Raw genomic sequence first — 22,478 nt, forward strand, 5'->3', positions numbered from 1 at the left:
TAACAAGCTAACAAGCGATACAGGAACATCACAGTGACACGTTTTGCTGAAACATTCGGCCTTTGTTTCAGTCCACCTGTCAGGAGGTACGACGGGTGGTGCTGCTGAATGGGGTCCAGTCACATCAGTGCGACGATACTACGGTATTAAAAATGTGGTGGTGGGGAGGTGGGGGTTGGAATAATCTGTTCCGAAGGATATCTAAGTAGTGGGCAGATAATGACATTATCGACCCACGTTCATTATTTGCCATCCGTTGGCGAGCCGTTGTAGAGTTATCGGCATCCATGCAAAGTAATTGTAACCTCCAGAGAATGCCTAAGTGATCCTAATTTCAAGTATAATCTCCAGTTAGCATGGCAAGCAAAAGGAGTTACATTGTTGGGTGGTGTCTAATTCCTGAGTCTCACTTGTGGGATTTGGCATTTTGGGTCTCGTTCAGCACATCTTGGTACGCCTCAACACATTAAGACTAGGTTGCCACTGGAGACAGATTGCTCTCTTCTGATGGTAGTTTGGACTTCAGAAAAGATGTGCGGGTCTTCAATGATTTGATTGTAAAAGATTTTTAACAAGACCTGCGTATGTTTTCCAGCTGTCCGCTGTTATGATGATCGTATCGATCTGAAGCTCAACACACAGATGCGGATACGTTTCGTCTTAATCTGTTCAAGTGATTGAAGACGAGCACATGGTTTGTGTGAGGGTGTGCGGTTTGTAACTTTGTTTGCTTTCCTTCACTTTCCCTTTGTGGTCTTTCCTAGGCTTATGCTCACAGCGCCTGTGGTCAACCTAACCCGTGTGCATGAATGAAACGCACAACTTGAATAGTCTCTTGTCAGGTGGTGAGGTGTCCCTGTTTAGCTGAGGATGCAATGTAAAGGCGCCACCTGCTGGAAGATGAAAAAGCTCCTCAGTCACACAGCCCATTAAAAGTTAAAAACTTCCAAATAATTTAATGCGAATCAGTATGAGAATATTATCAAATTGTGCAAATATTGTTCTTATTATGTGTGATTATTTTGGATTAAATGGGCTGGATGACAGATGAGATGTTAGTGTTTTACTTCGCCGTTTTCCACGTTAATATTTGTTTCCTCTCTCCCTGTCTGTCTCACAGACGCAGTGGATTTGGGTTCCCCGGATGAGCTGATGGGTATTTCAGAGGTGGATGAAGGGGTGTGGCCTGGTGTGGTGGAATCTGACATGACCCCACCCACCATTACCATCAGCAACAGCGTCACCACGCTGAATCTAGGTGCAAAGGCCATGAAGAAGTGTCGGTTAGGCGGCCGCAGCAGCAAGGACAAAGACAAAGAGGCGGGCCCACCATCAACCGGCCGGGCCTCGAGTGACAACGCAGAGCTGTCAGTCAAGCGACTGACGCTGACATCCAGCCAGTCGGTGCCCAAGGCAGGGGCTCTCACCAGCCTGACACGCACCGCCAGCGCTGTCTTTTCCCGCTCCTTTGAGCAGGTGGGCAACAACACCCCCCCCAACTCCAGCAACTACACCACCTCTGAAGCCGGCCGCTATTCCTGCAGTCTGCAGGACGACGGGATGGGCTACTTGAGTCCCACGGCAAACCATATGCAGCGTTCTCCCAGCATTAGCGTGCACCTTGGCTCTGACCTTTGAACCTTTATGTAAACCCATGCTATCTTGTGACCCTACACCTGTGACCTGGAACTCCAAGCCATGTCAACTGCAGATGACAAACACAAGAACTAACACTGCTGGTATTTCTTCCATCACTCCAGTTTAGTGTCTCAGATCCTGTGTTGTCCATCAGTCTGGCGCTGAGGTCCGAGCAGCACCGGCCTCCTCTGGACTTGACGGAGGCCGACCGTATGTCAGGGAGTCCACGTAATGTAGTGACCCGTTGATGGCAAAATTGTGCCAGCACAAAACTGCAGAGCAATCTGTCGTGTTTGAGAAGTTAAGCCAATGGTGCACTGAATTACAAAAAAGAAAAAAGTATTTGGAAAGTGTTTTTAAGTGATATTTCTTTATCGGCATGGCTTTTTCATATGTCTGTATTTCTTGCCCAGGTTTGTCAGAGTAGATAAGTGTGAGTGAATGTATAATTTTTAGAATAAAGGCTGCTGATGGATTGAACAAGGTATGATTCATGTCAAAGCAAGTATTTCTAAGTTTTAAGAAATAAGATGATCCCTTCTATAGCAATAAAAAAAGCTTGTTCAGTGTTTTACCACTTTATAGTGTGATAAAACCCAAGCTGCCTCCTTTCAGCGTTCATTCATTTTCCAGCAGTGCTTCTTTAATAATAAAGCCTAGCTCTTCCCCACACCCCCCAAAAAACAGGAATAACCACTAATGCAGTCAAGCTGATTTTTTTTTTTTTTTTTTTTTTTTTTTTTTTTTACCAGTTTGCAATCAAATGTGTTCATGATGAAGAAGCAATGTTTCAGCTCCTCTTTCTCCTATTGCACCTTTTTAAATTGCTGTGTATTTGATGGCAAAACAAAAATACAAATTCTGACAAGGGTTTTTTTGTTTTTTAAGATGAGTTGGTGATTTCTGATGTACTGAATTTTGCACTCGAGCAAACATATGACTTGTATTTTCTTATGACTAAAAGAGGTTTGACTCTTGCATGTGATGTATGTGTGTGCCCCCCACCCTTAAGAGAGCTCTGTTCCTCTGGGTAATACCCTCACATCTAAGCACGTGTTCAAAAAGTGTTAAAACCTGCAGTCTAACCTTGTCCGCGCCGACTTGCACAGATGTAACAGAATGCAATAATCTGTGAGTAAACTGTGCCAGCTTGACCCGGACTGTCCCGGAGCCTGTGATTTCTGCAGCAGGATGACTCTTCTTCTTCACCCACATTCCAGATGTTGGTTGTACTTTAGTGATGTTTTCTGTCTCTTGCCTTGTCCATTGTGCCGTGGCGGTATTCTTTTGTATCAAAATAGGAATTAAACTCCACCCATCTGGTACATTTGGTGTCCTAAAGTAAATGTGTATTCTGTTGTCAGTGTCTGGAGTGTGGTGGGGCAACAACAATCACATGGATTCTGTTTGTAGCTGTACAGAATGTCAAGTGTTGTACTAATGTTGGCTGTGTGACTGACTATACACTGCCACAGCTTCAGCTTCTGGGAATAAAGTATTTATATTTCAGTGTGTTGTGTTTTATTGCCCGTTACATTAAACAATTTTTTTATTAAGTCTTGTCTATCAGTATTTGCACAGTGACTGTTTTGTTGCCTCTGCTGCGACAATGAAGTTGAAATTTTCTGCGTGGAGTGAGAACTTTGAGTTTTAATTCAAGGGATTTAACAAATATTACATAGCTATTCTTAGTTTATTAAAAAAAATCCATTATCCACATGTGAGTGAAAGTGCTACTTTTAGTGTTTTCTTTGTACAATTCTGGAGGGATACGTGACAATTTTGAACATGTTCTTGAAAAAAAATGGCTGTGCAAGGAGTTGAGAGAGGGAAGCCACTCATGACAACTTTGGAGAAGTTAAAAGCTTTGGCACCACCAGTCATGGGTCCATGGTGGAGGGTCACATGTTCTTTCAATGAGAAATTTCAGCTCAGGGACGTGGCAAATTTGAGCACAGATTTAAGTTTTCTTGTATAAAAATCCTGTTCCACTCCACCATAAAGTTGTAAGTATTTGGGATGTATCCCCTAACCAGATGTAAAGAGATGATTTGCATTTAAAATCATTATTTTCCTTGACCTGTATTTTCGTGTAAAATAGGCAAGTGTCAAAAATGGAATCAGAGAAAAAAAATCATTAAATCTTTTAACTGTTCGGTTAATTGAACAATTGTTTTCACACCTGCTGCATTTATCCAGCAATCATCGAGTGTGACATACAGCCACTAGATGGCGGCAAACAAAGAACGTGTCCGTTTACAGAAGACTTCCGTTACGTCACTTCCTCTTTACCGGTGGTCTTTGTCGGTCGCAGCATTGTGCGGATAAAGTTATGGCTAAATTGAGCAAAGAGACCAAACAGCGGCTGCAGCAGCTGTTCCAGTGCGGGCAGTTTGTCATTCGGTGGGGCTTCATTCCCACCGTGTTATACTTGGGTCAGTATTTTAACAGGAGCTAACAGCTAAACTAACATAAGCAAGCTATACTAGCATATTAGCATCGCGCGGCGAGTGTGAAGCATGCTACCATATGATTGTATTTCAAGTGGCGTTGTAACTATTTACATGTACTTAAATTAGTGTTCATGTCCGACCTGTTTAATGCTAGTTATATTAATGGTCGGTGATCGGTTCCTTACTCGGGTGGGACTTGTGACGTCATAAGGCTAGAGCGTTGCCCGAAAAGGGGAGGGAGATAGACAAATACTAAGGCGGTGTCGCAAACCGAACGGTACGCCCTTAAAAATCGGTCCGCCTTTTGCATCTGCCCATGCGTCATTTTGGACCACAGCAGCACTTCTGAGATGGAGTCTCTAAATCCAAAGCAATCATATGGATTAATGGGATTATTAACCATCAGATGATAAACGTAAAACCTCTTAAATCATTCTAAAGTCAGTTTTAAGCAGAAATGAGGCGAAATTCTGTGACGTTTTGAAATGTCCCATGCACAGTGAGCGCATCAGCTAGCTGCTTGTTTAGCAGCTGTGCTCTGATTGCTTCCCCCGGCTTTTATGATGAAATAATGCTGAATTTATGTGGAAAACGTTGTACAAAAGCTTCAGATATCTGTCACTGAGGTAGATGATGGCTGGAGTGCAGTTTGAAGCAGAAACAAGATGTTAATCCGTGAACCGTGTCATGGGGGGGGATTTTTAGGTGGACTACTCAGTCTGCAACATCTGTTTGCATTATGGCCAGAAAAGTCAGTTGTTCCTAAGTGTCACTGCTAATTTGTTTGCTGTGTTTTCATATTTAGGCCAAACACATTTGCTGTCACGTGACCTCTGCCTCCTCTCTGTTAACTGGTGGAGGCAAGAGCAGTCATGGTGAAAGGGCTGAGGTTTTTATCCGATTTCATCACCAGATACTTTATTTTTATGAAATGTCATTTGGCAGCTTATTAGGAAAAATACTGACATCTACTGGAAAAATGATGTGTTGTCAAGATTGATATACATTTAATTTACATTATGCAAAAGTGCTCAACTGTCATTTGTGCATCAATCAATCAATCAATCAATTTTTTTATATAGCGCCAAATCACAACAAACAGTTGCCCCAAGGCGCTTTATATTGTAAGGCAAGGCCATACAATAATTACAGAAAAACCCCAACGGTCAAAACGACCCCCTGTGAGCAAGCACTTGGCTACAGTGGGAAGGAAAAACTCCCTTTTAACAGGAAGAAACCTCCAGCAGAACCAGGCTCAGGGAGGGGCAGTCTTCTGCTGGGACTGGTTGGGGCTGAGGGAGAGAACCAGGAAAAAGACATGCTGTGGAGGGGAGCAGAGATCGATCACTAATGATTAAATGCAGAGTGGTGCATACAGAGCAAAAAGAGAACGAAACAGTGCATCATGGGAACCCCCCAGCAGTCTACGTCTATAGCAGCATAACTAAGGGATGGTTCAGGGTCACCTGATCCAGCCCTAACTATAAGCTTTAGCAAAAAGGAAAGTTTTAAGCCTAATCTTAAAAGTAGAGAGGGTGTCTGTCTCCCTGATCTGAATTGGGAGCTGGTTCCACAGGAGAGGAGCCTGAAAGCTGAAGGCTCTGCCTCCCATTCTACTCTTACAAACCCTAGGAACTACAAGTAAGCCTGCAGTCTGAGAGCGAAGCGCTCTATTGGGGTGATATGGTACTACGAGGTCCCTAAGATAAGATGGGACCTGATTATTCAAAACCTTATAAGTAAGAAGAAGAATTTTAAATTCTATTCTAGAATTAACAGGAAGCCAATGAAGAGAGGCCAATATGGGTGAGATATGCTCTCTCCTTCTAGTCCCCGTCAGTACTCTAGCTGCAGCATTTTGAATTAACTGAAGGCTTTTTAGGGAACTTTTAGGACAACCTGATAATAATGAATTACAATAGTCCAGCCTAGAGGAGAAATCAAAAAGAAATATCAGAGAGACTGGAATGTGAGAATGTTCTTGTTGGGCAGAGTGGGAGTTTTTTGTTGCTTTGTTGTTTATTCACAAATCATGCATCCAGGTGATGACATTGCTGCAGGTGTATGTGTCAGATGTCTTGACATCTTCGCGTAACGTTACTAGCATGAATGATGACAGAGGTCTGATGCATTTGTTAGCCCCAGGAACGCAAATGTCTGTTAGTCCATGGGTTAAGCTGTTTTTTGTTACCACTTAAAGACACTAACACTTAGAATCCAGCTTCTGTATAACATGGCCTACAAAAAATGAATGGTGGCCAACCCAGGGTGGTAGCAATAGCAAGGTAGGGATCAGTGAAGAATTACACAGGGGATCAACATTTAAAAATGTACCACATGATTTGTCTGATCACAAAGATTCCTAAACAGTATAGTTCGGACTTCCTATGTATGACATTTTTGTGGGTTATGTGGTTAAAAAAAAAAACAGCAAAAATGGCAACAAAGATCAGTTTCACTTTGTACAGGGGTCAAAAGTTAAAGCTGCTCAAGTTTAGATAAAAGGTCCTACAGGTTATTGGTTAAAGGTATATTGCCACTGCATTTTCTTTAATATTTAAGCCACAAAAAGAATTTTATTTGGCACCACTATAATTTTATTCCTTAGCATAAGGGATTCATAACAGGTCTCGCCAGAGATGTTCAATCGGATTCAGGTCTGGGCTCTGGCTGGGCCACTCAAGGACATTCACAGAGTTGTCCTGAAGCCATCCTTTTGATATCTTGGCTGTGTGCTTAGAGTCAGTGCCCTGCTGAAAGATGAACCGTCGCTCCAGTCCAAGGTCAACAGGGCTCTGGAGCAGGTTTTCATCCAGGATCTCTCTGTACATTGTTGCATTCATCTTTCTCTCAATCCTGACTAGTCTCCCAGTTCCCGTCACTGAAAAACATTGCCACAGCATGATGCTGCCACCACCATACTTCACTTTAGGGATGGTACCTGGTTTCCTCCAAGTATGATGCCTGGCATTCATACCAAAGAGTTCAATCTTTGTGTCATCACACCACAGAATTTTGTTTCTTGTGGTCTGAGAGTCCTTCAGGTGCCTTTTGGCAAACTCCAGGCAGCCTGCCATGGGCCTTTTATTAAGGAGTGGCTTCTGTCTGGCCACTCTACCATACAGGCCTGATGAATAGATTGCTGCAGAGATGGTTGTCCTTCTGGAAGGTTCTCCTCTCTCCACAGAGGAATGCTGGAGCTCTGACAGAGTGAACATCGGGTTCTTGGTCACCTCCCTGACTAAGGTCATTCAACCCCAATCGCTCAGTTTAGACGGGTGGCTGGGAAGAGCCTCAGTAGATACAAACTTCTTCCATTTAGAGATGATGGAGGCCACTGTGCTCATTGAGATTTTCAAAGTAGCAGAAATGTTTCTGTACCCTTCTCCAGATTTGTGCCTCAAGACGATCCTGTCTCAGAGGTCTCCAGACAATTTCTTTGACTTCATGTTTGGTTTGTGCTCTGTCAACTGTGGGACCTTATATGTAGACAGGTGTGTGCCTTTCCAAACCATGTCAGATCAACTGGTTTTACCCCAGGTGGGCTCCAGTTAAGGTGTTAAAAAATCTCAAGGATGAGTCTGAGCTCAATTTTGAGCTTGATGGCAAAGGCTGTGAATACTTATTTACGTACATGTGATTCCTTAGTTTTTTATTTGTAATAAATTTGCAAAAATATCAAAGCTTTATTCACGTTGTCATTACATGGTATTGTGTGTAGAATTTAGAAGAAATAAATGAATTTCATCCATTTTGGAATAAGGCTGTTTAAATATCAAAATGTAAATAAAAAGGTAAAGCGCTGTGAATACTTTCTGGATGCTCTGTAGCTTTAAGTTAATAGTGTTTAAAAGGGATGGTCTGCACCTTTGCTTATGCTTGGCTGTCACATTGTGGGGTAACATATGTCGTATGTCATAGGATCCAGTGGGCATTTACCTTGTGTGACCATTACGTTGGAGACTTTTAAGCATTGAAACCAGTCCATAGTATTCTGTTTATTAATCCTATTAGCTCAACCAATGTATTTTTTCTCCCCATATCTAATAATGTGTAATACTTGGTATAATTACCAGTTTGCGTGCATGTTGTTAAATTTTTTGCATGACTGGTTTCTGCAAATGACCTTGAGTAGTAGTAGTGGTGATGGTGGCGAGGGGGTTGTATAGAGATCTTTCTGGGCAAATCTTGTGGCCTAGACAGATCCTGTTGAGGTTATGAGGAAGTTAAGTTCATAGGGCTTTTCCTTACGTGTTTTGAGTCCCCTGTGGGGTTGCCCTCTGACAGTTTTCTCTGCCTGCATCATATTGGAAACGCCACGACTGATGTTACACTTTGATTACACTTATTTTTCCTTCCTGTTATTGCACAGTAACATTTAGTATAAACTAGCACAGTCTGAACCACTTAAGTGCCTGATTTACTAGAGGTTTTCATGTATAAAAATATGCACCAACAGCACAGCACTTTCCAAAAAGAAAAAAAAGCTGCATGCTGGTTTACTAACAGGCCTGTCACGATAACAAATTTTGCTGGACAATATATTTTCTCAGAATATATTAGGATAGACAATATTGTCATTGATGTCTTTTTGTTTTATGCTGCTGATATTGTAATAATAACAGTGATAATGATACTAATAATATATCATAAAAATGTAAGTTAATTCCTTTAAAAGAGTAAGGAACTTTAATCTCGGCAGTATTCAACACTGGAATTGAAATGAGAAAAAAAAATCATACGTTCATATTTAAACCGAATTAGCCAGTCATGAATTTCGACCTAATCGGTACCACTTAAGGGGAAAAAAAACGACACTTATAATCCAGCCTCAGTTTATCATGGCCTACACAAAAATGTATGATAGCCATCCCAGGGTGGTAGGTGTAGCCAGGTAGGGATCAATGAAGAATTACACAGAGGTCAAACTTTAAAAATGCTCCAATCATGTTGAAAACTATATCACATTACTTGTCTGATCATAACAATTCCAAAAAGGTGTAGTTTGGACTATCTATGGTGGAATGTTCTGGAGTTATGGGGTAAAAACAGCAAAAATGGTGACAAAGGTCAATTTCAGTTTGTACAGGGGTCAAAAGTTAAAGTTGCTCCAATTTCAGCAAAAAATGATGCAAATTATTAGTTGAAATAAAAGGATCAATAAATTGAATAGTTTTCACTGTTGAATGCTTTGTCTCCAAAGTAAAGGTCAAACAAGGTCAACATCCATTGAATTCTATGACGTGGCATATACCTGTAACATGATAACTAAGCATGACAGATGGTGCAAACTATTCCTTTTTAGAACCCCATTAACCCAAACAATAATTAAAATATATTATAATATATAATATAATAATAATTATAACAATGACAATAAATTATTAATATTATATTATTTATTATTATATTATTTATGTTGTATATTATTATAAATTATAACAATAACAAAAAACAAACAATAATAAGGGTGGCTGGGCGCTCCCTTAGACATAGGGTGAAGAGCTTGGTCACTCGGGAGGAGCTCGGAGTCGAGCCGTTGCTCCTCCACATCAAAAGGAGCCAGCTGAGGTGGCTCGGCATCTTTTCCAGATGCCCCCTGGACAATTTGTTAAATAGGATGCAAATTTAATATTTATTTTGTAATTTCATAACAGTTGATGTTATAATGATGTTTAAAAGGTTAACAGGGTGTCCATTTGCTCCCTTGTTCAAAATTTGCATACAGTAGGTTTAATTTAACAAGGCACAGACCAGGTATAGAGCTCTCAGGCACAGGAGCACTCTGTGACAGTCTTGCAAACTATTAAAAAGGTAAACATTTTTAATTAGATTGCATCAGTTTTTTATTGATTTATTAAGGTACTGTCAACATTATGCTCTCATTATTTTGTTAAGCTTATGTTTGATTTTGCCCAAATGACTGCATCTGATGAAGAGAAATTTTGCACTGAAAGGGAGAAATTTTGTTTTATTTTTGTACTGTATTTCCTGAACACACATTCTACTTGAACTTCTACTCGTCTTATAACATTTGTTGTGGAGTGGAGTGATAATTTTATGCACTTTTCTTGAAAAATCCAGAAAATGCAATGCGAGACATTTAATTTTTATAGTTTCTGAACAGTGTAGCAGCTTTTTTTTTTTGTTCTCAAGTGATAATTTTGTGCACTTTGTTTATTTAAGAAAAAAAATCCAGAGATGATGATTTATGGGGAAAAATTGTGTTGTTGCTCTTCTATTGTTTCGAACAAAAACTTATGATGAGAAAATATTTTTTATTTACATATAACTGCCCAAATCCTGAAATCACTAAAACACTTAAAGGTCATGGAAATTCATTCAGATTTAACAGTTTGATGATGCATCCACCTTAATTATTAAAATGTATCTGTATCAGTGATACTGTCCCCGATACTGTCCCTGTATCTACTTGGTATCTGATTGATACCAAATCTTTCAGTATTGCACAGCACTATCTCCTACACAGAGAGAAGGTAGAGCGGACTGACTCCACCTCCTGTAGAGGTCAGGAGATGAGAGGGGCAGAAGCAGAGCTCAGATAACCAGTGATGACAGTTTTCTGGAAATTCCAGGAAATCTGGGTTTTTAATTACATGGTGAATGTTTTTGGGTTATTTTTGATAGCATACGTCAGAATCCATTAATCCTCCACACCCAAACAGTTGGTGGCGGTAATACACCATGTTTGTTTGCAAACCGCCAATAAACTTGAGAGAAGAAGGGGGGTTATTTTTGTTTTCTGGGCCTGTGACAGATTTAGTTTGTGGTCTGCCTTCACAATGTTTGTAATTGTTATATTGTTTGGAAATGTCTCTGAGACGTCACAGTGGATATTAAATCTCACGTTTTCATGTCCTGATCCGAGACTGAAGGGTTATGTAACGCGGCACTGCTCGACCACTTAGCAGCAAATGGAAGACGCTGTTACAGATTTTACCGTGAACTCTGCGTTGTGTTAAAACAACAAAGAAATTGATAAAACATTGTCCTGCTGTGGGAGACTGAATAAATTCAAATGGGGCTTGTTTGACCAAAAGGACCAAAATGCTGACCCAACTTTTTTTAATCATCATTTACACATTTGACGGAATTTCTTGTCAGTTGATGTTATTCAAGTTGTTTTCACACAAATCAAACTCTATTTGGGATGAATTTACTTCAAACGGTCTCTATGCAAACGTGACATGTTAGCCTGCTAAATCTGTATTTTATGGTTTCTTCTGTTACGTGTGTGTGTGTGTGTGTGTGTGTGTGTGTGTGTGTGTGTGTGTGTGTGTGTGTGTGTGTGTGTGTGTGTGTGTGTGTGTGTGTGTGTGTGTGTGTGTGTAAAATATCCATGTGAATTAAAATAGAAATACTTAACTTGCTTGTAAAAGTCAGATATTGATGTGACAAATGTTTGTGCATTGTTTTGCACAACACTTAAGTTGTGAGTATCCCATAAATGCTGATGTCAGCACTGGATGGAAAAATCCTTTTTATTGTTTCCCATTTATGGAAGTGAATAAGAATCTAATTTAAACACAAATTGGTGTTCCTGAGAACTAAACATTTATATTGCCGACTTAATGAACAGTTGATGCAGCTTTACTTGTATTGAATTTTATTTTAAGACACTGTCAGTTGTTATAAAAGCACAAATTTGTGAAGTCAAATATTTAGAAAAAAGTAAAGAGAAAACTGTTATAGTCCAATGCAAATATATGGTTTTATGAAATAGTAATAACACTGTATTCTAATCCATGTGACAGACTGTGTATTACAGTTTTGTCATCTTGCCAATATGGAAAATAGTCTTTCCACACAATTTGCATCATCGAGTGGAAAAATTTACCTGACCCATCAAAAACTTAAATTTTTTGGAGGGGTGTTTTTCTTTTTGGTGGGAAAATAAACCTGAAAATGCAACCAGAATGCATCTGAGATTTCAAATCTTTCTGTGATGACCCCCAGACACCCTGCCAGGGGTTTCGGGCCTTCAGGCCTTGCGAAAAGCTTCCAATTGTTTTGTTTTTTTTTGTTTTTTCTTTCCATGGCACACATTCATCAGTGTGTAACGAAACACGAGGCACATTTCATTTTGCGCTAACAGTCATTAATGCATGCAAAATCCTCATTTTCATACTACTTTCTACATCACGTTACCACCAGCTGTCTTTTGTGCATTTATTCTTAGTCAATCACCCACAAAACTGTCTCCATACCAGCATGCAAAATTCGGCTTCCCTAGCCAACCATCACTTTTGTCATAGTTTAATTGTGGGAGCAATATTTTGTCTGTGGACGGTGCATTGTTACGTGCAAAATGTGGTTAGAATAGTACTGAAGTGTTTAGTGAATTGGTCAGGGGAAACTGTTATTTATAGGTCCCAGCTTCTGTAATCTGAGAATTTCAGCTTTCCTTAATGTGGTGGACATTGGTAAAATTAGCTACAGTGAAAGCAGTGATTTAGTTGGCACCCTGGGGATGTCGTAATAACTGAGTTGTTTTTTTTTGTTTTGTTTTTTTTTTACTTCAGCTTAACTTCCTCTTTCTTAAACATTTTGATGCATCATAGTTGAGCCTGTAATTCATGACTGAAGCTTATAGAACTCTTTGGGAAATGACTTTATTTTGTGGGAGGGAGAAGTGCTGATTTAAAGCTGCACATCATGCGGTTTAAAGATGTGAATGAATTCACAAGTAGGGCTGTCACGATTAGGAATTTCTGGAGACGATTAATTGTCAGACAAATAATTGCGATTGACGAATATATTGTCTATTTTTTTTTTTTTTCCCCCTTCTTTATATTCTACTATTGTAGTATAATTACACAACTCTGGAAGAACGTTTGGCTTCTGTGAGTGGAGAAACTGGGAACCTGCACCATTTTTATTTTTATCTTCATTTGATACAGTCCCAACTTTTTCTGATTTGTGGTTGTTTCTGTTGCATTTCTGAAATTGTTTCTCCTCATCAGTCACGTTTTGTGCTTAAACACTACATTAAGCTCAAGATTGAACAAATAAATACCTTTGGAAACTAACAGCTGTTAAAGTTCAGAGTTCTCAGCTGCTTTTTGTGATCTGTGCTTCTGAACATCACCATGTCAGGGTTGTTTTTTTTTTTTTTTTTTGTGGCTCAGTTCATTCATATATTCTCATTTTTAAATATGTTTTTAAAGATATTTGACCATTTATTTCATCTCAAGATCTCATAAATTCAGCATACGATGCGCACTTCAAATCAAATCAATTTTATTTATATAGCGCCAAATCACAACAAACAGTTGCCCCAAGGCGCTCTATATTGCAAGGCAAGGCCATACAATAATTACGGAAAAACCCCAACGGTCAAAACGACCCCCTGTGAGCAAGCACTTGGCGACAGTGGGAAGGAAAAACTCCCTTTTAACAGGAAGAAACCTCCAGCAGAACCAGGCTCAGGGAGGGGCAGTCTTCTGCTGGGACTGGTTGGGGCTGAGGGAGAGAACCAGGAAAAAGACATGCTGTGGAGGGGAGCAGAGATCAATCACTAATGATTAAATGCAGAGTGGTGCATACAGAGCAAAAAGAGAAAGAAACACTCAGTGCATCATGGGAACCCCCCAGCAGTCTAAGTCTATAGCAGCATAACTAAGGGATGGTTCAGGGTCACTTGGTGTGAACAGGACGGTAACGGCAGAATCACACCTTTAGAGAAAGTTCAGAGAGAAGTAAAAGCTTCACGTTTTGGTTTTGTTAACATGTTCACTCGGGTTAAAATCGTCTCTCTGCTCCGCGCTCGCTGTGCACTGATGGTTCTCAGACTGTAACGTGTCGCGTCTGCATTCAGGAATCTCCCTCATGCACCCCCTCCCAGTCAACAGCCTGCAGACTGCGCTGCAGCCTGTTGACTCCACGCGCGCACACACATACACACACACACACACACTGACAGCCTAGCATTTTAGACGGCTTTTGAGAAGATGGCCGCTGTTTTAATCGGCCGTCCAAACGGCAGGACGGATCGCCTTAAGACGAGAGCGAGACTGCAGCCACAATGACGTTAGATTCTGAGTCGTTTTATGATAATTGTGGATAAAATAAATAATTCACGGTAATCGAATATGAAAAATAATCGCGAATATGAAAAATAATCGCGATTGACGAATATTGTAATAATCGTGACAGCCCTATTCACAAGTGGATGAAAAAGTGATCAATGGACCATTTCACAGATACCTCCATTTTGGATTTGGCGCGGTGCACACTGGGATTGCTCATCCCGCATCGTCCGCCTATTCAAACGTGCTGTAGAAGTTGTGATCCTTCTGTGTTATCTAGTAATTAGGGAATAACCCTGTTGTGTCTGTGGACATTAATGCTGGATTTTACAGTCGCAAATTGAGTTTGGAAGTTGAGGTTTTTTTTAGAAAAAGGAGTTTTACCGGCGACCGTAATCCAGCATTAGCGTCCACAAATCATCAGACACAAGGAATTTATTCCCATTCTAATCCAATGCCATCGTTTCCATGGATTATTTTTTTGTAAGTAATTCGGTCAGCGAAGTTTAACGTAGCTACAGCGTCTTCATGCCAAACTGGAAATTCTGTGAGCAGACCCACAGATTTCTCCATCTCGTCAACTGCGTTGAGTAATTCCGTAATCGAATCCGTTTCAATACTTTCATGTGATAGATTAAATTCACCCATTTCAGCATTGTCATCGCTGCACTAGTTTCTCTCGCTCTCAGCTGTCAGCACCATTATTGACATCTGCGTAGCAAGGCGGTCAGGGCGCAGAGTAATACATCAAATGTGAAACGTCGAATATTTTGCCACCGTCAACTCTATATTTTATGGTTTGAAATCTCACACGATTAATCTGTCAGCTTTATGGAACAAATGTAATTGGATTAGAATTAAGTCATAAAACCCTGCTGAATGTAATCATCATACTCATTTGTCATGCCAGTGTGTGTCTGAGATATTAACGGTCCAGTCCACACCAGAGGATCGTGCTCTGCACACTGTGAAATGGCAGATATTCTCTTTTCTTGCTGCAACAACAGACATGGGTCCTGGTCTTTAATCAACAGACAGATGAGTTACAATTGACATCTTTAAATGGCTTTGACAGAGGTTGATGAATAAATTATGGACTCGCTGCTTTCAAAAAAAAAAAAAATCAGCCCCATCCATTATACTCTCCGGCTCAGCCACACACTGGCATGACAAATGAGTACGATGATTAGATTCAGTAGGGTTTTATGACTTAATTACGAGAACACTGAAGGATCACAACTTCTACAACACGTTCGAATAGGCAGATGATTCGTGAAATGGTCTATGCCTGTCAGCCTGGCATTCTGATGGCTCGCTGAGCAGCAGTTTGTCGATGATGATGCACAAACACTTCAGGTTGAATACTGAAGGAAGTTATTCCATGATAAATGCACATACATTTTCAAAATGTGTATGACTGCAGTGTTTTTTTTTGTCTTACAGGATTCAAACGTGGAGCAGATCCAGGAATGCCTGAACCCACACTTTTAAGGTACATTTACCTCAAGAACACAAGGCCTTTGTTTGTATGAAATGTGCACTTCAGTCAACCTTTTATCCCTTGTTCCAAACACACCTTTTCATATGACTTATTTCGTCACCCGGCCACAGGCCTGACTGATGACAGTCTCCCTCTCCATTCGACTCGCTCCCGCTGCTTTTCTGGCCCACTTCCAAATGTCCAGGTGTTCGCATGCTTCGGGCTGTCTGCTGGAGCATGTCTGATGCCCAGTTGCCATAGAAAACTCTGTTTCTGTTGCTAAATCCCCGACCATGTGAAAGTATGTGTGAAAGGTATGCATATTCACTTAGGCAGAAATGGCACCGCCGTTGCTATGACAGTCACACAACAGTGACATCACGCCCTGGACAACCTCCTTCATTGAATGATTGAGTGATTGTTTGATTTTATTTAGTAAATTCAATGTAAGTACATAATATAAATACATTCAAAATACATGGATGACACAAGAAAGTGACTTGTGGTCCATTATGATTTCTGCTGAAGGAGATGAGGCAGAAACATTTAGCTTTGAGTCAGCTTGCAACAAATGAGGACCAAGATGAATGAAAGAAGAATCGATGTTACTACCTGAGCATTCTTTAATCACATCTATGATATTAATGTACATGTAACTGTTTTAGTTTCAATAAATGTTATGAGCTCATGATTTTGGGTGCTATTGTAAGCTTAAGTACCTGATTGTCCAATATTTTGGAAATGTATGTAAAAGGTAAAAATATCATGGCCTAATTAAGTTAATTCCAAAGCTATTTGTATATTTAGAGTTTAGATTGTTTAGTATTGTGCAATAAATAACATAAGCATTACCTTCACATCGGGGTGAATGTGAGGCATTATTTGTAAAGTACTTTGGGCGTCTGATGCAAATGGAAAAGCGCTATATAAAGTCCATTTATATGAAAACTTGGTGTTTTCTTATGTCTCTTTAAGTTGTATATTTAGAGGAGACTGAACTTTGAAGTTACAGGAAATGGCTTCCATTTGTACTTGAAACAGTCAACATACTAGAGCTTCCTCCTCTGGAGGAACTATTCCTCAGTTGCGCGCTGCCTCTGGTAATACACTCAACAAAAATATAAATGCAACACTTTTGGTTTTGCTCCCATTTTGTATGAGATGAACTCAAAGATCTAAAACTTTTTCCACATACACAATATCACCATTTCCCTCAAATATTGTTCACAAACCAGTCTAAATCTGTGATAGTGAGCACTTCTCCTTTGCTGAGATAATCCATCCCACCTCACAGGTGTGCCATATCAAGATGCTGATTAGACACCATGATTAGTGCACAGGTGTGCCTTAGACTGTCCACAATAAAAGGCCACTCTGAAAGGTGCAGTTTTGTTTTATTGGGGGGGGGGGTACCAGTCAGTATCTGGTGTGACCACCATTTGCCTCATGCAGTGCAACACATCTCCTTCGCATAGAGTTGATCAGGTTGTCAATTGTGGCCTGTGGAATGTTGGTCCACTCCTCTTCAATGGCTGTGCAAAGTTGCTGGATATTGGCAGGAACTGGTACACGCTGTCGTATACGCCGGTCCAGAGCATCCCAAAAATGCTCAATGGGTGACATGTCCGGTGAGTATGCCGGCCATGCAAGAACTGGGGCATTTTCAGCTTCCAAGAATTGTGTACAGATCCTTGCAACATGGGGCCGTGCATTATCCTGCTGCAACATGAGGTGATGTTCTTGGATGTATGGCACAACAATGGGCCTCAGGATCTCGTCACGATATCTCTGTGCATTCAAAATGCCATCAATAAAATGCACCTGTGTTCTTCGTCCATAACAGATGCCTGCCCATACCATAACCCCACCCCCACCATGGGCCACTCGATCCACAACATTGACATCAGAAAACCGCTCACCCACACAACGCCACACACGCTGTCTGCCATCTGCCCTGAACAGTGTGAACCGGCATTCATCTGTGAAGAGAACACCTCTCCAACGTGCCAAACGCCAGCGAATGTGAGCATTTGCCCACTCAAGTCGGTTACGACGACGAACTGGAGTCAGGTCGAGACCCCGATGAGGACGACGAGCATGCAGATGAGCTTCCCTGAGACGGTTTTCTGACAGTTTGTGCAGAAATTCTTTGGTTATGCAAACCGATTGTTTCAGCAGCTGTCCGAGTGGCTGGTCTCAGACGATCTTGGAGGTGAACATGCTGGATGTGGAGGTCCTGGGCTGGTGTGGTTATACGTGGTCTGCGGTTGTGAGGCTGGTTGGATGTACTGCCAAATTCTCTGAAACGCCTTTGGAGATGGCTTATGGTAGAGAAATGAACATTCAATACACGAGCAACAGCTCTGGTTGACATTCCTGCTGTCAGCATGCCAATTGCACGCTCCCTCAAATCTTGCGACATCTGTGGCATTGTGCTGTGTGATAAAACTGCACCTTTCAGAGTGGCCTTTTATTGTGGGCAGTCTAAGGCACACCTGTGCACTAATCATGGTGTCTAATCAGCATCTTGATACGGCACACCTGTGAGGTGGGATGGATTATCTCAGCAAAGGAGAAGTGCTCACTATCACAGATTTAGACTGGTTTGTGAACAATATTTGAGGGAAATGGTGATATTGTGTATGTGGAAAAAGTTTTAGATCTTTGAGTTCAACTCATACAAAATGGGAGCAATACCAAAAGTGTTGTGTTTATATTTTTGTTGAGTGTAATTGCACTGCTATACTAAAAATGTCTGCATAGAAACCTGCATTCTTGTATGTTTTAAAGGATATTGCACCAAAATCATAACATTTCTGAGTGTTTCTGACAGCGTTTACATAACTTTGAGGAAATGTCCCGGCGCACGCTTCAATGGAATGTAACTGCTAACGACAAGAACAGAGCCGCAGATTGAGTGTGATGTCATGTTATGATGACTTGTTTTTAAGGGATAACTGTTAATTTTGAAGCAGTCACAGTAAAAGCAGCAGCCGTTCTCCACTGTGAGAAAACTTAGCATGCGTGCATGCCCATCAAGAATGCAGCCTGTTAAAAGCATTCTCTGGTAGAGGTTCAGCTTTGTGCATGCTTATAAGTGTTGTCATTGATATAACTGAAAAATCTAAGAAATACATCTGTGTGTTCAGACAGCCTGAAAAACATTGGAGAGGTGTGCATGTACGGCGGCAGTAAAATAGCGTCCTGCAGCACAAAGGGCAGCGTCAGCACGTTAGGATCCAAAATCCAACATAGACTCTGAAAAAGTTAAGAGTTTCGAGGTGAAGTGTGTGGCCTCCTCTCTGTACATTCTGTTAATCAGAGTCACCGCTTTTGAATGAAACCTCAGAAGCTTCGTTATCAGATGTAGCAGAGTTTGTTTCACTCTGCCTATCAGCCATCAGGATGTTTCTATTTTTCCTAATATGTACATCACACACTGAGAAATTACATTTTCTGGAAATGCACCAGCTGAGCGAAAGGGATAATAAGCAATACAATACATCAGTAACCACTAATTATTAGCGCATTTGCACGGATAGACTTAAGGTCATGATTACTTTGATGTTGTGTTGCTCACCGGGACATTAAATAACATGCAACATGTACTTGTTTGTGGCTCTTTTTTTGTTGTTGTTTTTCTTTTATATTAATCTAAGGATAATTTGGGGGGTTATTTTTCCATTGCATTTTCCCATTATTCTTGCAAGAAGGAAGGCTTAAGTACTTTTTAGTCTGTGTAAATTGGTTTCAGTGTCAAATTTAGTTATTTCTTACATTGCAAGTTCGTCATTAGCACTTAGATTTTTTTTTTCTTTTCTTTCGGGGGAGAAAAGCTTTTTTCTAAAAAAAAAATTTTTTTGGACAATAGAGAGGGGTGTCAAAAGGACAAGTTGAGAATTTCACAATGTCAAGTGAATCAGACACCATTTTTAAATATTTCAAAAAGTAATCCATAGCACATCATAGAAACTCAGTCTGTCTGTTTCATGCTCAGTTGTGAATAAAAATTGACTGCTTGGTGAAAAAACATAGACTTGGTTAACATTAAAATGATTTGATCATTATTGTTTTGAAGTTACATTATTGTTTTTTTGCAAGTTATATGATTTAATTATTGCATCAGTTTTAAATGACTTACAAGTTTTCATTGGTAATAGTTATGTCTTTTCAAAATTGTAATGGGTGTCTGTGATTGGAAAAAACTGCACAGTGGTGCTTTTGTTTGTTGCACCACAAGTCACAGCTTCACACTGAACAACCATCTGTTGGATTTTCATGATTTAAATTTCTACATCAGTTGCACATGATCAGAATGTGTCCCAATAACATAATTTTTCTTATGATTCTGATTTAGAAACATAAGAAAATTATGTTTTATGTTATTTGGATGCATTCTGATCATGTGGAAATGTCAAGAAGGCAGATCAAATCTACACTCAACAAAAATATAAACGCAACACTTTTGGTTTTGCTCCCATTTTGTATGAGATGAACTCAAAAGATCTAAAACTTTTTCCACATACACAATATCACCATTTCCCTCAAATATTGTTCACAAACCAGTCTAAATCTGTGATAGTGAGCACTTCTCCTTTGCTGAGATAATCCATCCCAGCTCACAGGTGTGCCATATCAAGATGCTGATTAGATACCATGATTAGTGCACAGGTGTGCCTTAGACTGCCCACAATAAAAGGCCACTCTGAAAGGTGCAGTTTTGTTTTATTGGGGGGGATACCAGTCAGTATCTGGTGTGACCACCATTTGCCTCATGCAGTGCAACACATCTCCTTCGCATAGAGTTGATCAGGTTGTCAATTGTGGCCTGTGGAATGTTGGTCCACTCCTCTTCAATGGCTGTGCGAAGTTGCTGGATATTGGCAGGAACTGGTACACGCTGTCGTATACGCCGGTCCAGAGCATCCCAAAAATGCTCAATGGGTGACATGTCCGGTGAGTATGCAAGAACTGGGACATTTTCAGCTTCCAAGAATTGTGTACAGATCCTTGCAACATGGGGCCGTGCATTATCCTGCTGCAACATGAGGTGATGTTCTTGGATGTATGGCACAACAATGGGCCTCAGGATCTTGTCACGGTATCTCTGTGCATTCAAAATGCCATCAATAAAATGCACCTGTGTTCTTTGTCCATAACAGACGCCTGCCCATACCATAACCCCACCCCCACCATGGGCCACTCGATCCACAACATTGACATCAGAAAACCGCTCACCCACACGACGCCACACACGCTGTCTGCCATCTGCCCTGGACAGTATGAACCGGGATTCATCTGTGAAGAGAACACCTCTCCAGTGTGCCAAACGCCAGCGAATGTGAGCATTTGCCCACTCAAGTCGGTTACAACGACGAACTGGAGTCAGGTCGAGACCCCGATGAGGACGACGAGCATGCAGATGAGCTTCCCTGAGACGGTTTCTGACAGTTTGTGCAGAAATGCTTTGGTTATGCAAACCGATTGTTTCAGCAGCTGTCCGAGTGGCTGGTCTCAGATGATCTTGGAGGTGAACATGCTGGATGTGGAGGTCCTGGGCTGGTGTGGTTACACGTGGTCTGCGGTTGTGAGGCTGGTTGGATGTACTGCCAAATTCTCTGAAACGCCTTTGGAGACGGCTTATGGTAGAGAAATGAACATTCAATACACAAGCAACAGCTCTGGTTGACATTCCTGCTGTCAGCATGCCAGTTGCACGCTCCCTCAAATCTTGCGACATCTGTGGCATTGTGCTGTGTGATAAAACTGCACCTTTCAGAGTGGCCTTTTAATTGTGGGCAGTCTAAGGCACACCTGTGCACTAATCATGGTGTCTAATCAGCATCTTGATATGGCACACCTGTGAGGTGGGATGGATTATCTCAGCAAAGGAGAAGTGCTCACTATCACAGATTTAGACTGGTTTGTGCACAGTATTTGAGGGAAATGGTGATATTGTGTATGTGGAAAAAGTTTTAGATCTTTGAGTTCATCTCATACAAAATGGGAGCAAAACCAAAAGTGTTGCATTTATATTTTTGTTGAGTGTAGGTTTGAATGTCCCGTGTGCCTCCTGGTAAACTTTAGGTGAAATTTCCACAAAAAAAAATCTGCCATGAAAACCTTGTTTAAAATAAATAAATCTTCCAAAAATGGGGAAGCTAAAGTGGAGTCTTTATAGTGTGAACCTTTACTGTGTGTGTTGCAGTTTGCTGTGGGGCTGATGACACCAGTCACCTCCTCCCTGGATCATCTCATCCCAGCTGTTGATGATTATCTGGGAGCTGGACGGGAATTCTCGCTTCCCTCTCCACAGATCTTGTCGTGTGGGTGGAATTATGAATGGATTTTATTTCTGACCACAGTGTGCGCGGCTCTTACTCGTACACCCTGAAGAATCTGCCCGCTGCATTCATGCAAGATCTGTGTGTGTCTCAAGTAGTTTGTATGGACTATACTGCTCTGTGTGTGTGTGTGTGTGTGTGTGTGTGTGTGTGTGTGTGTGTGTGTGTGTGTGTGTGTGTGTGTGTGTGTGTGTGTGTGTGTGTGTGTGTGTGTGTCAGATACCATTTTCACCAATGTTGATTTTGAGATTTAAGTTTAAACATTTCTTTAAAATAAAGCTATTAAGAACAGTTGCTCTCGGTTTTGTTCATTATTATTATAATAATTTATCTGACTGTTTTAATCGAAGAACCTCAAGAAGTTTGACTTCAAAATTTGAGATACTTCAATAGCTTTTTGGTTGTATATTTTAAGTAAGTTGTTGGTCTTTGTCTTGAGCTTTACTAATCTTATGTTACATTTGTAGTGTTTCTAGACTTGTCATATTCTTCAACTAGCAAGAAAACTCTAACA

At 40.7% G+C, this 22,478-nt stretch overlaps 2 protein-coding genes across 5 annotated transcripts in view; both read left to right on the forward strand.

Annotated features, from left to right (window-relative positions):
• Positions 1-3,147, forward strand: part of fam126a (family with sequence similarity 126 member A) — a 41,134-nt gene extending 37,987 nt beyond the window's left edge. For 3 of the 4 annotated variants that reach the window (XM_034160426.1, XM_034160428.1, XM_034160427.1), the window contains one exon: positions 1,121-3,147. In XM_034160426.1, the coding sequence (XP_034016317.1) occupies positions 1,121-1,638 (518 nt within the window). In that variant the 3' untranslated portion in view covers positions 1,639-3,147. The remainder of the gene's footprint in view (positions 1-1,120) is intronic. The other variant, XM_034160430.1, reaches the window with a different exon arrangement.
• A 760-nt stretch (positions 3,148-3,907) lies between these two features.
• On the forward strand, positions 3,908-22,258 carry tomm7 (translocase of outer mitochondrial membrane 7 homolog (yeast)). The gene is made up of 3 exons (XM_034160431.1): positions 3,908-4,073; positions 15,584-15,632; positions 21,829-22,258. Exons 1-3 carry the CDS (start codon positions 3,971-3,973, stop codon positions 21,842-21,844), a joined length of 168 nt encoding a protein of 55 aa, XP_034016322.1. The 5' UTR covers positions 3,908-3,970; the 3' UTR covers positions 21,845-22,258.
• The last annotated feature ends 220 nt before the right edge of the window (positions 22,259-22,478 follow it).

The sequence above is a fragment of the Thalassophryne amazonica genome, chromosome 20, assembly GCF_902500255.1.
Source record: "Thalassophryne amazonica chromosome 20, fThaAma1.1, whole genome shotgun sequence".
NCBI classification, from domain to species: domain Eukaryota; kingdom Metazoa; phylum Chordata; class Actinopteri; order Batrachoidiformes; family Batrachoididae; genus Thalassophryne; species Thalassophryne amazonica.